The sequence below is a fragment of the Papilio xuthus genome, unplaced genomic scaffold (genome assembly GCF_000836235.2).
Source record: "Papilio xuthus unplaced genomic scaffold, Pxut_1.1 DF824992.1, whole genome shotgun sequence".
In the NCBI taxonomy this organism is placed as follows: domain Eukaryota; kingdom Metazoa; phylum Arthropoda; class Insecta; order Lepidoptera; family Papilionidae; genus Papilio; species Papilio xuthus.
In genome coordinates, this window is record NW_013533657.1 from 1,862,672 (window position 1) to 1,878,026 (window position 15,355).

Genomic DNA, 15,355 nt, shown 5'->3' on the forward strand with positions numbered 1-15,355 from the left:
TCAGATGAAGAGTTCCACTGAATATATCACAGATGTACAAACACTTTTTTATACTCTGTGGACTGTAGTCATAGCAACGACTTCCGTCAAATTTCATTCGGAAAATTCCAAAATAAATATTTTTATTTAAGACATATTATAAATTACTTATAATAAAAAATAAAAAAAGGAAAATATTTTTTTTATACCTAAAATGACATAAATTTATGGCAGATCCATTTTTAAGGCTAAGATACTTTAAAGCTTTCAATTTTACTTCCGATTGCTTGCAATTGCTATTGTAAGATTATTACTTTTACTGTCGTAGATTTTTAGTAAATTTAGTTAATTATAAGAGTTAAAATCATATAGTCTAATTTTAATACAAATTCTTGTATACTGTACCTCCACTTGAAGTCTCATGCCCGGAATTTCTTTTCTTTGGTGATGTCTTCGACGGCGTCTTTTCACCCGGTTTTGTTGGACTGCAATTTAGATGGAAAAACAATTTTACTAATATTATAAATACGAATATTTGGATGGATGGATAATTTCTCCAGAACGGCTGCATAGATCTTGCTAAAATTTGGCATAGATGTAGTACATACTGTAGAAGAACACTACCAATTAAGTTTGCGGGCGACAGCTAGTATTCATATTCCACTTAGCACGTGAGCGCACGTGCATGTTCATACGTACACGTGTATAAGCACGTGTGTACATACCTATCTTCGTGGTGCATGTTGCCAGCAAGTAAGGTATCATCAGGTGGAGGTCGGCGCAGCGGCGCGTCGTCATCTGACCCTGAAGATGTCGCGGAGCCGTTGGCGAGCGGTGTTGAGGTGATCGGCTTGTTCTCCTTAGACTCTTCGTCCGTTATCGCCATACTCGTGTCTTTGAATGACTGCAAATTATTTATTTAGTAAATAAAATAACCTGAACAAAGGTTATCTTATTGTAGATCGATTATAAAAAACCTAAAAAATATATTACTGTAAAAATAGGGTAGATTTTAAGGAGTTTAACACAATTAACCATTGGTTTCTGACACCAAATTTTATGAATAAAACATACCGTCAACCCTGTCTTTGACAAAACAAACATAACAATATGTTTGAAACTAGGATTTTGGCCTCGGAAACCCACGGTAAGTAAAAGTGTAATTTTACCTTTTGCGATGTCCTCTGTCGCTTCACAACCAATCCTTTAGACCAAGCGTTCATCCTTCTTCGCTTCCGCTTCGCCGACTGAGATTCAGACTTCTCTCCGTTCTGCGGCGTTCGTAGATTCTTACTGTCATTTGCTGTTGAATCGAAACCCTCCGCTGTGAATACAATAAACATATTATTTAAAAAAGAAAACGACTAATACAGTGCTATCCAAACTTTACAGCAGCTTGCTTCGTATAAGACACTAGACTGACTATAAATGGGTCGTAAAGGAAAGAGAGAGAGGGAGAAAAAATAGTGGGGACCGGAAATGGGCAACAACTACAAGCAACCAACCACAATAAAGTTTGAATCTTATAATGTTGTATTTATTAACTTACGTAAATTAGATGCTGTATATATAAAGTCCGGTAAATCATTGTCTTCATGCAGGCCTTCCTCTCTTCGTTTTTTAGCTATATCCTGACATTCAAGTTCAAAGTCGCTGTCCATTTCAACATCGATGAGCGCATGCGCATGATCACGCAGCGAGCACGCCTCGTGACGTATCTGCTTGTCTGATGACGTCCTGTAATACAAACATACATACAACATACATACATACATATAATTTTTGTATGGAATAAAAGTTAATTTATAATCTTTGTGAGAAATATGCAAACTATTAATATAAGCGATACAATTTGAAAATTTGTATGGAACCTAAAAAAAATCTTGTTTGACTTCTATGATTTTTAAAACCTGATAGAGAAGAATAATATTGTTTATGATTATGCGTAAAACTTAAAATTATTTAATTGTATGATTTATGACTACGACTCAAAAGTACTTAATGTAATATTAAACATATATATATATATATATATATATATTTAAGATTCTTTAAGAATCTAACAGAATCGATTTTTTTATACTCTACATGTAAATATATTATATATATGTAAATACGGACAAAAGGTTAGAGGATGTAAATAAAGTACATACAATAGTTAAATTTTAAATTTAAAACATTTAAACTAATATTTACGTATATATTTCGAAGAACTACAACAAAATCCAAGTGTCCATACCTATACATTCCTCTAGCCCTTTGAATGGCACCGGGGAATGTGGAAAGAGAAAAGAAAATGATGAAACAAAACATTAGTACACACAAAATTAAATCATGAGAAAGATTGATTTCATAAAAAAAAACGAAAACATCCAAGACTCAATTAAATCTAAAAAGTATGAAAATATCTTACTAATAAAAAAATTATATTAAAAAAAATATAAACGAATTTTGTATAAGAAATTACTCAAATTGAACTTTTTTTTATATATCATAAGGTAGCAAACGAGCGAACGGCTACCTTAAATCGCTGAAATAGCGTAGTGACCGTTGCCCATAGACATACGCAACTGCATATGCGTTGCCTACCTTTAATCGACGGAGGAGAGGATGCACAGAAAGAAAATATTTTCCCTTCCCATGCATCCTCTCATCCGGAAAGTCCACTTCCACTTCCCATGCTTTCTTTATAAGAAAAAGGATGGGAAGGGAAAGAGGACTAAATTAGGCCTCTGGGACAACTACAAAATTAATGTTAACATATTAACAACAAATATTTCAAATACCAAAAGAAATTATACTTTTCAAAGATAAATTAAGCCTTAGTTATTAAAACCATGTATAAAAATAATCAAGTATCAATGAATAATGACGTCACTACAATACAACGCAAGCGCAGGAACGTATAATGGAACGAATGAAAGGGACAGCATGTGTCGTAGTCACTGACCTCTATAAATGTACTGGCTATAAGACGAATATTTTGTGACTATTTGATTTTCGTTACTTTGGCGATGATACAAACCAATACCGGTTCATAGCGGTGTTGTGGATTCGAACTAATAATATAGATAGAATTAACTGTCACGTAACATCAAAAAGCGCGTTTCAATTGGAACGAAGCAAAAGCTGTCATTCGCAAGCAATCGCCTATCCATTTATAGAGAGTCTTAGTACAGTTGTTACGAGAATATCGTTATCGCCGCAGCATTTTTTTTAAATATAAGGCATAAGTCTCACCTATCAGGGTTATACTCTAGTGCGTTTGCGCAAATAAGATCTATGTCGTCAAGAAACTCCTTGGCGCAGTTGTATTTGTGCATGTCCACTTTCGTCATCATCGTCTCCAGGTCCATCGGCTGCTTGACGATATCCAGGTAGTCTGTCACCTAGCACATAATAATCTAAATGAAAATGATTGATAATTTTAATTGCTGGATCATTGCAATAGATGGCACTGTATTCAATTGAGATTTTTTGTTCAAACCAAAGTATGCCTGGTTAGTTTAAAATGAGTTTTAAGTCAGTTGAATTTTATAAATTAATTGATTGGACCACTCTAAGTGATCCTTAAACTACATCTACACTAAGGGACACCCTTCATTCTTAGTCTCCCCGAGTACGACAAGAAAGGTATTGCTGCTTACCTCCTCAAGGTCAACAGGCTTAGTGAACTTGTAGAAGCGCCTGTTGGAGGCGAGCTTGCGGCATATGTCGCGCAAAAAGATGCGCAGTTCGCGCAACTTGTAGTCTTCTTTGCGCTTGCGCCGCGCAACTTCCTCGGCGGACTCGCGGGGCGGGGGCGGAGGAGGCGCTAAACATTTTTTTTATATTGTAGGATTCACAGGTAGATAAATTTGCCCGACCGATAGAAGGATGTTTTTACCCCAAATAACAGGATAGTAATGTTATAACAAATAAACAAATGGATAATTTTTCTGATTGAATCATGCGATTCATATTGTTCCATGAAGTGCATTAAGGAACAATAGATGGCGTTGTACTTATTTTTAATAAAGATCTAAACATTATCAAATATTACCTCTGGGTAATGGTGGTGGGGGTTCGTTGTTCTCAATGAGGGGCGGCTCCAGTGGTACTTCAGTTATAATCGGCTTAAGAAAACAGATAACTTCGGAAGCTGTAGGCTCTCGCATACGATACACGCAGTCTTTATACACCGGGAACAATTCTTGTAGCTGTATTTAAAAAAAAAAAACTAATTTTTAATAGATTAGAAATTTCGTACACGGAGGCCAATACGATATTCATTTTCTTTTTTAGTTATATTTGTCTGTGTGTATATCGTCCACAAGACCGCGTTTGTTCCGGGTATTCTCCGGAACAGATGAACCGATTTTGACGGGACCGATTTTCACAGGAAAGTAGCTAATGCACGCGGCATATTATAGGCTACGACTTTGATAATAATAGTTTCCGCGTAAAAATATGCACCTTTGTTTAAAATATTTTAACATTGTATTAAAAATGTTACCTCTTGGGGTAGTTCTTCATGCGGCACTGATGCAGTCGCGAGCATCATGGTATTATGTCCGGCGGCGCGCGTGCGCCACAGCTGCAGCAGCAGCGCGCCGCTGTTGCCTGCCCTCAGGACCGACCACACCGACGTCAGGTCGCGGATAAATAGCACACAGCCGCGGTCCGTGCGACGACACTCAGAGAATAACTGCAAAAGATTTCTCCATTAACTTTTTTCGATAGACATAACATTTTGTATAATTTCTTTATTTAATCTAACTTTGTTTTTTTTTATTTTTACCCTGATTATAACCACTGTTGTTCGCATAGCAACCAAATTATTAATCTAAATAGAAATATTAAATTATCCTATTATAGCAAGTTTACTCGCTTGGCTATAATCTACGTCAATAATACAAAAACATAACACTAACCGAAGTTCCCTAAGCGTAGATTAATATAGTCGTTAATGGGGCCCTTAGTGTACATTAAGAGCCCCATTAAGTGAGCAATTAACCAAGTTAGAGTGTTAACTAAGTTAACTAACAGAGATAAGCGCCTGTTCCTGTGTGAACGCGAGGGCGGAGTGCAGCGTGGCGAGGCTGAGCTCCCGCACCGCGCAGTGCTCCAGCTGCGCCAGCAGCGCCGGCGCCAGCTGCGTGTCCGCACACTCCCCGCTCACCAGCACCACGCCCCCGCACATGCCATCCTCTGACACCTTCGTAGTGCTGCATTACAAAATTGACATATATTATAAAGCACACCGCGGTTCAAGGTCACTTTGCATCTTGTTCTACGACTCGTACGACATCTATTTCATTTCAGTATACTTTTCCGTCGTGTAGCATCGATGACTCAGGGGTTAAACACTTGATTTGTAATCTGTAGAACCTGGGTTCAGATCCCGCCGTGTACCAATGTGATAATCGATTTATACATATTTACGAATAAATTCGAAGATATGTTTAAAGTTAGACAATGTTTAGTTATATAACCTGTCGCGCGGTGCGTGCATACGCAGCAACAGCGTTGCGGCACGTAGTTGTGGCGCGAGCAGTACGTGCTCGTGCGGAGTCAGACGGCGGGCGGGCGGCGGCGCGCTCCGGCTGCCCGCCGCCACCATACCCACCATACCCCGCTCCAGATCCTCCTGCTGCACTTCCACCTGGTATAAATTAGATATTTGATATTGTTTTTATTTATAACATTAGGTAGCAAACGAGCAAGTGGCCACCTGGATTCACCAAAATAGCGAAACGACCGCTGACCATAGATATCCGCAATTGCAGATGCGATGCCTTAAATGGAACGAGAGCGCACATAAATATTTCCACTTCCATCCCTCCACCATCAAATCATCTTCTCCTTCCCATCTTCTCTTTATAAGTAAAAATAATAAAATGTAGGCCTACAAAATATGACATAAACCAGAACTGCTACACTTAAGTCTACAAGTTTTTCAAGACATCTGCTGAATGCTGAAGTGTCCTAGGATCGAATATCGAACCTTCACTTAGTAAACGAGACTCCAATGTAGCACATGTCTGAGATACGTCAAGTTGTACACAGGTTAAAAAATTTCATGTCATTTAGAATTACAAAATAGAATTTTACTTACATTTTTAGGATCGATAATAAGTGCGTGTTCACTCTCGTACACTTGCGGATACACTCTCCTTAATGCTCGTAATACGGCTTCTGAACATAGCGCCTTTAAGTCGGAACCTGGAAACAGTGGCGATGTTAGGGCATGGCGTATGCAGCCAAAAGGAGTGTCACAGGTTTGCGAATTACTTAGCTCTGTTAACTAATTCTCTCCCCACTCAAGGGTACAAAAACAGGGCACTATCGAAATCTCGCCCGGGGCACTAAAGCTAGTATTACTATTGCTTGTAAAAATTGCTTCATAAGGAGACCATACATGTAACATAAGTTACCAATCTAACTAATTCTGGACAGAGGTGTGCGGACATATTTGAAACTTATTTCAATATTGAATATTTTTTTGATTTCGGGAAAATACCTTTCGGACTTAGTCAAATCGGCTAATTAAATCCATACAGTTTAAGGAAAACTTCTGTATACCTGCGTATCCATTGGTGATATCAGCTATATGATCCAGAGTGTCATCAGAGGGTCTGGGGTTCCATTCCTTGGTGTATATATCGAGTATGTTGCGTCGTGCGGCTGCGTGCGGGGGAGGGAAGTACAGCTCCTTGTCGAAGCGTCCCGCACGGCGCAGCGCCGGGTCCACCGCGTCCAAACGATTAGTCGCACCTATTATAATCACCTCGCCTCTGTATAAAACACATTTACTTATTTTTAATTACAAAGACATTAAAAATATCTTCAAATGTGATATTATGGCCGGTTTCTGAAGATTCGTCAAGTCATAATTCAACTTGTTGGTCAATCTCGTCGATATAAATGAGAATGTTTGAATGGATGGATATTCTGTTTTTATCATTTTGAATGGACAGTCACGGACAAAAGCTAGTAGTATATTATAATTTCTAGACCAATCAGCAACTGGGTTAAGTTTCAATACCTATCACAGAGTCCGTCCATTTCAGCGAGCAATGTTCCCACCACACTGGTGTGTACTTGTTCCTGCCGCACGCTGCGCACTGGCGCTAGTGCGTCTATCTCGTCGAAAAATATTATTGATGGCTTCATTTTATTCGCCTAAATAAAAAAAAACATCGATATATAATCGTTTGAAACACATATGAATAGTTTACGGACAGTTTACATTGCTTGTTTGTTACATATGAAGAAGTATTTATTATATTTCTACTCGAAACCTGACGATATCCCTCAATAATAAATTATTTTAATCTGATTTAATTATTTGTTTGAAAGTTTAGATGGATGGATGTTTGTTAGAAGATATCTCTGGAACGGCTCAAGGGATCTTGATGAAATTTGGCATGGAAGAACATGTAAGCTACTTGTTAAGGTTCCTTAACATTCGCACGGACGGAGTCTTGGGCGACAGCAAGTATCTATATAAACTTACTTGTTGAAACAACAATTTGAGATGTCTCTCACTTTCACCGACCCATTTCTTCAAGCAATCCGCTCCTTTCCTCATAAAGAAAGCGACTTTCCTTCCTCCAACAAGACTGCATTCATTCGCTAATGCTCTGGCTAACAATGTCTTGCCTGTACCCGGAGGTCCGTGGAACAAAACACCTTTTGCTGGTCGAGTTTTAAATTGGTTGAATAAATCTGGGTACATTAGTGGAAATAAGACCATTTCTCGTAAGCATTTTATATGTTCTTCTAAACCTCCCACCTGCAAAAATATATGTTATTATTAGAGTTAAATTGAAACAATTCAAGTGACTATATATCCATCGAGAAAAAAAAACATATTTTGTCAAAACGTATTTGATGATAACAAAATAAAAATAACAGTTTATTTTTGTCTGTATGTATGTCTGCAAAGCAGCGTTTGTTCCGAGTAATCTCTGCAACGGCTGGACTGATTTTGACGGTACTTTGACGAGAAGGTAACAAATGCACTGAGCATATTATAAATTTATTTTTTATAGTGCGCATACGAAGTCGCGGGCGACCGCTAGTAAAAATAACAAAGAATTAGAATGAGAATAAGACTTGTAGAATAACTCACTGAAGTAAATCGAACTTTTCCATCAAGTTCAACAGGTTGTATATCCCTCAGTGCTCTGTCAGTCTTCTTATCGTCCATAGATTTTGACTTTTGTCTGAAATCAACATTATTTCTATACAATAAGGTTCATTTTACCATGACGATGGTATATTTAGATGAAGGAACGTACCTGCCCTTTGTTTTGTTTTTCATAGAAACATTTAAATCCTCTTCTGTATCGGAACTGGATGTACTACTACTGCTACTGGTGGACGGTGATTGAGCTGCAAATAAAAAAAATCACTTTAAATTGTCCTTAATACAGCCCTAAAAACATTAATTAATTTAAAAAATCTATTAATAATGTTAAAAGATTCCGGGATACTCAAAACATATATGAACTGAAACTCACATCTAATTGTTTTTCTACGTAGAATTTTTGGTTTTCTCTCTCTTAAACTATATGGTTTTTTTCGTATTGTAAACGTTTTGCCTGAAAAAGATAAGACATTACATACAAACTTATACTTCCTAAAATCTATAGAACATCGGTGGCTCAGGAGTTAAGCAGTTGACTTGTAAACTGCAGATGCTGAGTTCGAGGCCCGATATTCAATTTACTTATGCATTATAATTATGTACATTTATCCGACGTTCTTACAATGAAGTAAAACATCTCAATGCAACATATGTACATATCTACAAATAAATTCAAAGATATACAAGTCAAACCGCACTGGGCTAGCATGGTTGAATAAGGCTTAGTCACCCCAGTCGTAGGGTAGGCCGTGCTCTTCAGTGGGGATGTTAAGCTGATGATGGTGAATTAAGTGTAACATCTTTACCTCTGCCCTTGGTCTCGCGAGGTGCGATCTGCACGAATGCCGGCTTGGGTTTTCTGGTGCGCTTGGAGCGACGCGGCTGCCGGCCCAGCGCTAACTCGCTCGACGATTCCGACGACGAGCTCTCTGAAGCTGCAACAATGTGTACCTTAAGTCATCATGTTACAGCCGCGACCACCACGCGACAACCACGCGTTGATGTTGGTAACTACGAGTAACAAACGTACAGTAGCTTCAAATATGTTGCTTCACTTCATCATCATCAACCTGCCCTTATCCCTATCGAGTGTCGGCACTGTATGTACTACTCCTCCATACATCTCTATCAGCCATCATATCCGAGTCTACCCCCTTATTACGCATATCCTCTTTCACACAGTCATTCCATACTTTTTTGGTCTTCCTATGTGTGATATGTGGCTTCACTTGTAGAAAAATAATTTATAACTACTAATATATTTCTACAAATCAAAATGAAAGCAAATCTATACAAATTTCCCCATTTTGCAGAATGCATCTTTTAATAAATTATAAAACCTTCCAGAAATTTTTCACAGCCAAAATACCGTCTGTTATCTTCAACCGCATGTTAACAAGAACTTAAATTGATTTCTCGCATACAAACATATAATTTTATAAGAAAAATATTAAAAACGAAAAGTAAACAATTCAAAAAATTCTGTCAAAAAGACAGCTGATATTGACATAGAATAATCCTCAAAATCTGACATTGACAGATGTAGTTCAAAAGAGGTTCAATTAAATATAAAAAAAATTTAATAACCTACCCCATAAAATTCAATGAGATTGTAACTGTATCATTTTATTCTAATATTAAATAGGTACAGAAAAACTATACAAAAATGGCTATAGAAACGAAAATAGCGTAAATTGTGGTTAAAAAAAAGTCTAGGTTTTACCTGTGTCATGTTGACTGTCTTCTTTCTTTTGCCTTCTCCTACCTCTACCTTTACCCCTTGTCGATCTTGCTGGTCCTTGATTGCTAGAAAAAATCAACTCTAATCTTACTAATATTATAAACGCGAATGTTTGGATGGATGGATGTATGTTTGAAGATATCTCGAGAACGGCAGGATGGATCTTGCTGAAATTTGGCATAGATGTTGAACACAGTCTGGAAGAACACATAGGCTACCAATTATTCTTGATACCACGCAGACGGAGTCGCGGGCAACAGCTAGTAACATAAATATCAAATATTGCTGATAACTGGCTGTCCCATGTCGATATACTTGTATAAAAACATATCAAATATCTTTGTTGCTTGGCTGTGTGTTTTAAATGATATTGAATTGATACGTCTTGTCTCTATTTTATTCAAAAAGAGTGAAAGGGATGACTATATATGACAATATAAATCTTACTACTTTTAAACAATAATAACTTGAGCAGCACCTTTCACTATCCTGATTTTGGTTGGATTGTTCCGGATCACTCTTATTTATCGTCTTTTTAACATCTTCCTTGTCATCTATATCTTTTTGTTCCTGTTTATTTTCCTGCTGAGGTTTCTTTTCGATCACAGTTTGATTGTTTTCATCTTCCGATTCCGACTCTGTTGCATCCTAAAACAAAATAATAAATATTTTATATGTACATTTTATCAATTCGCTTCAGTAGTTTTTTAGTTCATTTAAGACAAATAATGCCTCAAGTGAACTCAAAAACTACCAATACTTTTGCTGTGTCTTAACTTACAGTTTTTTTTTTTTCTTTAGAAACATACCTTTTTATTATTAAACCTTGCTGATGTTCTTCTTTGTCGTGATAATTGCGTGTCTTCATCTATATTGGTTGGTATATGATTTTGAGGCTGAAATTATAAAATTTCTAGCTACAGACCAAGTCTATGTTATAGGAATAATTTCAAAACTTTATATATAAACAAACTCTATATATCTAAAGCATACTTTTAAGCAGTCAAAAAAATTACATACCATTTTCTTATTGGTAACTACAGCCTCATCACCTGAACTGAACTCATCTGAGGAACTAGATCCATTGAAGCCGTAGAGGTCGGGATAGCCTTTCACCTTCAGCTCATTGGTGATCCAGCTCTCGTTGAAATTGTGGTGCAGGAGCTTGCGCTTGCGGCAGCTCCGTCTCACATCTGAGAAAGAACCTTTAAGCTCACACATTACACCTACAATAAATAGAAAACCAAAAATATACAATATAGCTTCACCACTTCTAAGTTGAAGTATTGTAAGAAACAATCTTACTTATATTATAAATAGTTAGTAAATATAATAAAGTTTAGATAGATTTTTGTTATTAGGTAACTTGAAAACTGTGAAACAGACCTTGATCGAGTGTGCACAGATGACAGTTTGAAATAGTGCAATAACTACGGACAAAAGCCACTTAATAATACAAATAATTAAGGTGCGTTAGTACCGAGCCAATTGGAGGATTCTGGTCTGCCTAACTCCTCAGGTATGAGTTACGTTAATGTTACGATGTAAATGTAATGTTGTTGTTGTATGGACACTTTTTTTTTATTTATAAACTTACTTAAGATGAAAACAGAATAATTCTTCTTGAAAATTTTAATGTAACATCAGTAAAAGGTTGCCGTTTACCCTATGCTATTATTATTGAAAAATCTTCGATATATTTTTTTTAATTACCAACTTACTTTGTTGTATTGGTTTATCTTCGCTATCTTCCATATAATTCTTCCTGGGTCCCCGATTGCGTCGAATTTGCATACTCCTGTTGCTGGACTCATTGTCATCCGCAAAGAAAACACGCACCTGACGGGACCTGGTTTAAAATTACCTTATAAATAGAATGAAAAATGCACACAAAACAGGTAAAGGAACAGATAAAATTCATTTTTAATAACCAAAAAGTTTTATTACAAATACTGCATAGTTTTTATGTCTTTCAACCAGGATGTACGATAATTGTTGCTTTGGCCAGTCTTATATTAAGAATAAACATTTTGAAACTTACCTTCGTGAATATTTCTCAGGTTCTGTATCACTTTCAGGAAATACTATTTGTGGCATCCTTATTCTTCTAAGTCTGTTCCGGCTATCTGTGTACAAAAATATTTTTTACGTTTACAAGGCATAAATTTTCATATAACCTTTGTAGTTATATTTATCATTTTTCATAACTTCAATGTTTAGTAATGTTAGGAAGAAAACCAGACACTGTGCTGGTGTACTAGCACAACACTAGCCTTACTAACATGTCGATATTTACTAATAATTCTGACACTTGACTTGGTAATTAAAGTGCACCATTTGTGCCAAAGGATAATAGAGATAATTATACTACTTATAGATTTGTAATTATTGAGTTAGATTCAATGATTCCTTTTATAAAAGAGAACTATTTTTAACATTATTTTATTTAAATATGTGTCTTATTAGACATTATTTCTGTCTATCCAAATTCACATAGTTCCATGACAAAAAACTTTACTGTTTTCCGATATAGGCTCAGTACATTTTTGAATTAATTTGATAAATTTAATTTAAATTACTTTTTATTATTTTAATGGCTCTTTATAGTATAAGTATTATTGCTTATATAATGACTCAATGTTTGTGTTTTAATGTGACTTATACTTACATTTTGTTGGCCAGTGTTGTATTTTTCTTTTAACTTTATACTGGCTACTTCTTAGCTCACGAGGAGACCAATTTGATGCCTAATTAAAAAACAAATTCACATAAAAATTGCAACCATTGACAAATGTTACATCATATTTTACTAGTACAGAACAAAAGTTTTTTCACTGTTACACTCATGCACTACACATCACCATGTAAGGAAGGCAAACTACATTGAAGAATATTTTGTTTGATGACATAATTACAATTTATAAAAATCTAGAAACCTAAACACTAATCATTTAGAGAGGCCCTAAGCAGAAAGCATTGAAATCCCATGCAATACAAGTTCAAGCAAACGCTTTATATGCTTTAACTCAGTAATTTATAAGTAACAGGAAGTTGATTTCTAAAGGGTCATCCTAACAAAGCAATCGTGCAAACCGCTCAATATCGAAACAAAATCATTTTATGGTGTTCACCTTCTCGTCAGAGACGCTGACAACGTCGTTTAATGTAAAATTCCCATCTTCTACCTCCCCATTCTCTCCATTACTGCGTCGGGTTTTCACCATAGCAGTGGTTTCTATTATGTCGTAAAAATACGATCAGGCCCTTAACAGACTTATGTAACAGACATAAATTGTAAGGTAAAATCCGAAATAAGAAGTTGAAATGACCAAACACTCATTTAAAAGCTCAGGCGACAAAGGGCGAACGTTATCGTCCGCACATGTCGCTACTGAACGCCATGTTAATCAGAAAGCCGTGTAGACCCTACAGTCATTATAATTTTGATGTAATTGAATTCAGCGTGATCATCATTTTGTTGTCGCTTACCTCACTTATTCTAAAACCAAGGTTTAACACAAGCAAAGAATTTTTAACTTAATGATCGATGATTTCAAAATGAATTCACAATCACTGTTTATTGACAAGTGTCAAAAATTCCCGCAAATTTGACATTTTTCCGAAGTCCGAACAGTTCCGATACACTTGTACAGCACACAAAAATTGGCCCAGATGAATAAAGCTATATATTATTTGTTGCTTAAGTTACTACAGCAAGATAATCATCACTTTCATAGTTTTTAACGTTTAGGTAAAAAAAAAGCCTCGATAATACGTTTTAAACAACATTTGCATTATTATCGTTTTGAGCTAATGTACAACCCAAAGAGTATATAAAATACAACCCTTATATCGATTACCGATGTTCGGCTGTCATCCAGTTGTCACTTGTCAAAATCTAAAAAAAAATCAAAACAAGTTTCAAAGTTTGTTGTTTTATTAAAGTCTTGGCTATTTTAAGTTTAAGAATTATTTACGTTTTTCACCGATTTTGTGTATATCAATATTAAATTATAATCATTACCGATCATGTCAGAAAGCCCGAGTGGTTCATTATCACCTTCACAGAATGAGAAAAACATAACCGATAACTCAATACAAAAACAAGGGGATGGAGACATGGACGAAGATATCTCAGCTCGTATGACAGCATCTTACAGTGAAATATCATTTAATTCTGATCATGGACAAGGAAGTGACGACCAAAAGATTGCTGGACCCTCAAGACCGTATGATTTACCATCTGAAAATCGTCGACAAGATAAACTTCCACTTGACATAGGTGGCCACGTACGTTACGAAGGTGATATGACACACTATGTTGCGGATGACCTTGAATTTAAAATCAAACTCTCTAGTCCTATTGCTAAAAGAGGAGAGACTCCAGTTTTTGGTAGTTCTAGTGTGTCCAGATCCAGTACCCCTTCTGGTAAATTATACCGCCAGATTTTAGCTCCTCAAATTGGCCAAATTGATATAACAGTATTAAATGACTTAGAATATGAAGCTCAAAAAATAGCTCAATCCGTTGACAATTTAATAGAAAATTTGTCAAATATATTGCATGCTAATTCATCACTTACTGCAGAGAATATGGATGTGTATAAAGATGCTGTTGGTAAAACATGTGATGCAATGGATAACAATATAAAAAGTATGTATACTATATTAGCAAAAGGTGAAGAAGTTTCTCAAGCTATGATTCCAGTTCAAGCACAGGCAGCAAGAATTGCAGAAATAAAAAGATTGCTGCAAACTTTTGAGAACAATTTTTAGGTATAAGTGGATAGTGTTTCCAGCTGAAATCTTAATTAAAATAAATTACTGATCCCTTTATCATGCCTGAAGCGGCTAAGAAGAAAAGTGATAAAAATATTTATTCTGATATTACTACTTCAAACATTCAAAATGTAGATGCTGCTTAGCACAGTGTTGTCAATAAGATAACATAATAACGTAATAAAATGGGTGACAGCATGCAATTTATAAATATTGTGCATAAAATAATTTGGAAATGTGGATGTGTTTGTAAATAAGGAGCAGTAACGTAAAATGATTATTTTTGTAGTAAGAGTTTATTGAATTGAAGTAAAGACTTGCATTTCTCACTTAGCTTTTATAACTCTAAAGTGATGAACATTGTTCTCACAGTGCAGTAATAGCAATTCAAATTAGAATCTAAGAAATTATTGATTCATAAGGCTTCTTTATATATTCTGCACCAATGTATAATATTATTATAACTTTTAATAAATGTTTTTAGCTGTTTTATTACACTATATCTTATGGCCATAAAATGGAACCTGTTCCATGACACTATAATCATTATACATGCTTAATGTTACAGTATTAAAAGTTAGGTTTGTGGAGTATTTGTAAATCAGATTGTTATACCCTTTATCTTGTCACTAATACTATCAAAAACTGTTTGTTTGCTAACTGAATGATTTTCTTATGTCCATGAGTTAGCAAATTGCAAAATTATTGTCTGTCGTCAGAAA

At 35.7% G+C, this 15,355-nt stretch overlaps 2 protein-coding genes across 2 annotated transcripts; one reads left to right on the forward strand and one right to left on the reverse strand.

Moving 5' to 3' along the window:
* Positions 1-358: 358 nt before the first annotated feature.
* Positions 359-13,475, reverse strand: LOC106126517 (ATPase family AAA domain-containing protein 2). Its single transcript, XM_013324229.1, has 27 exons — positions 12,986-13,475; positions 12,523-12,601; positions 11,896-11,980; positions 11,576-11,703; positions 10,875-11,080; positions 10,664-10,750; positions 10,333-10,502; positions 9,837-9,919; positions 8,920-9,048; positions 8,487-8,567; positions 8,265-8,358; positions 8,096-8,189; positions 7,478-7,756; positions 7,007-7,143; positions 6,544-6,755; positions 6,077-6,183; positions 5,454-5,623; positions 5,006-5,186; positions 4,475-4,666; positions 4,022-4,178; positions 3,627-3,793; positions 3,220-3,368; positions 2,219-2,236; positions 1,529-1,716; positions 1,149-1,303; positions 705-883; positions 359-464 (listed from the first exon to the last, which is right to left on the reverse strand). The coding sequence occupies exons 1-27, from the start codon at positions 13,076-13,078 to the stop codon at positions 359-361; spliced, it is 3,726 nt and encodes a 1,241-aa protein (XP_013179683.1). The 5' UTR covers positions 13,079-13,475.
* A 331-nt stretch (positions 13,476-13,806) lies between these two features.
* Positions 13,807-15,255, forward strand: BORCS6 (BLOC-1 related complex subunit 6). The gene has a single exon (XM_013324650.1). The coding sequence runs from the start codon at positions 13,884-13,886 to the stop codon at positions 14,628-14,630; it is 747 nt and encodes a 248-aa protein (XP_013180104.1). The 5' UTR covers positions 13,807-13,883; the 3' UTR covers positions 14,631-15,255.
* Positions 15,256-15,355: the final 100 nt, after the last annotated feature.

Bases quoted from the DNA above. Each gene is read 5' to 3' on its own strand.
- BORCS6 (XM_013324650.1), top strand. From the start codon at position 13,884: ATGTCAGAAAGCCCGAGTGGTTCATTATCACCTTCACAGAATGAGAAA.
- LOC106126517 (XM_013324229.1), bottom strand. From the start codon at position 13,078: ATGGTGAAAACCCGACGCAGTAATGGAGAGAATGGGGAGGTAGAAGAT. The intron at 11,704-11,895 runs GTAAGTTTCAAA...ATTTTAAACCAG, and splicing joins CCTGAGAAATATTCACGAAG to GTCCCGTCAGGTGCGTGTTT. The intron at 6,756-7,006 runs GTATTGAAACTT...TGTTTTATACAG, and splicing joins ATGGACGGACTCTGTGATAG to AGGCGAGGTGATTATAATAG.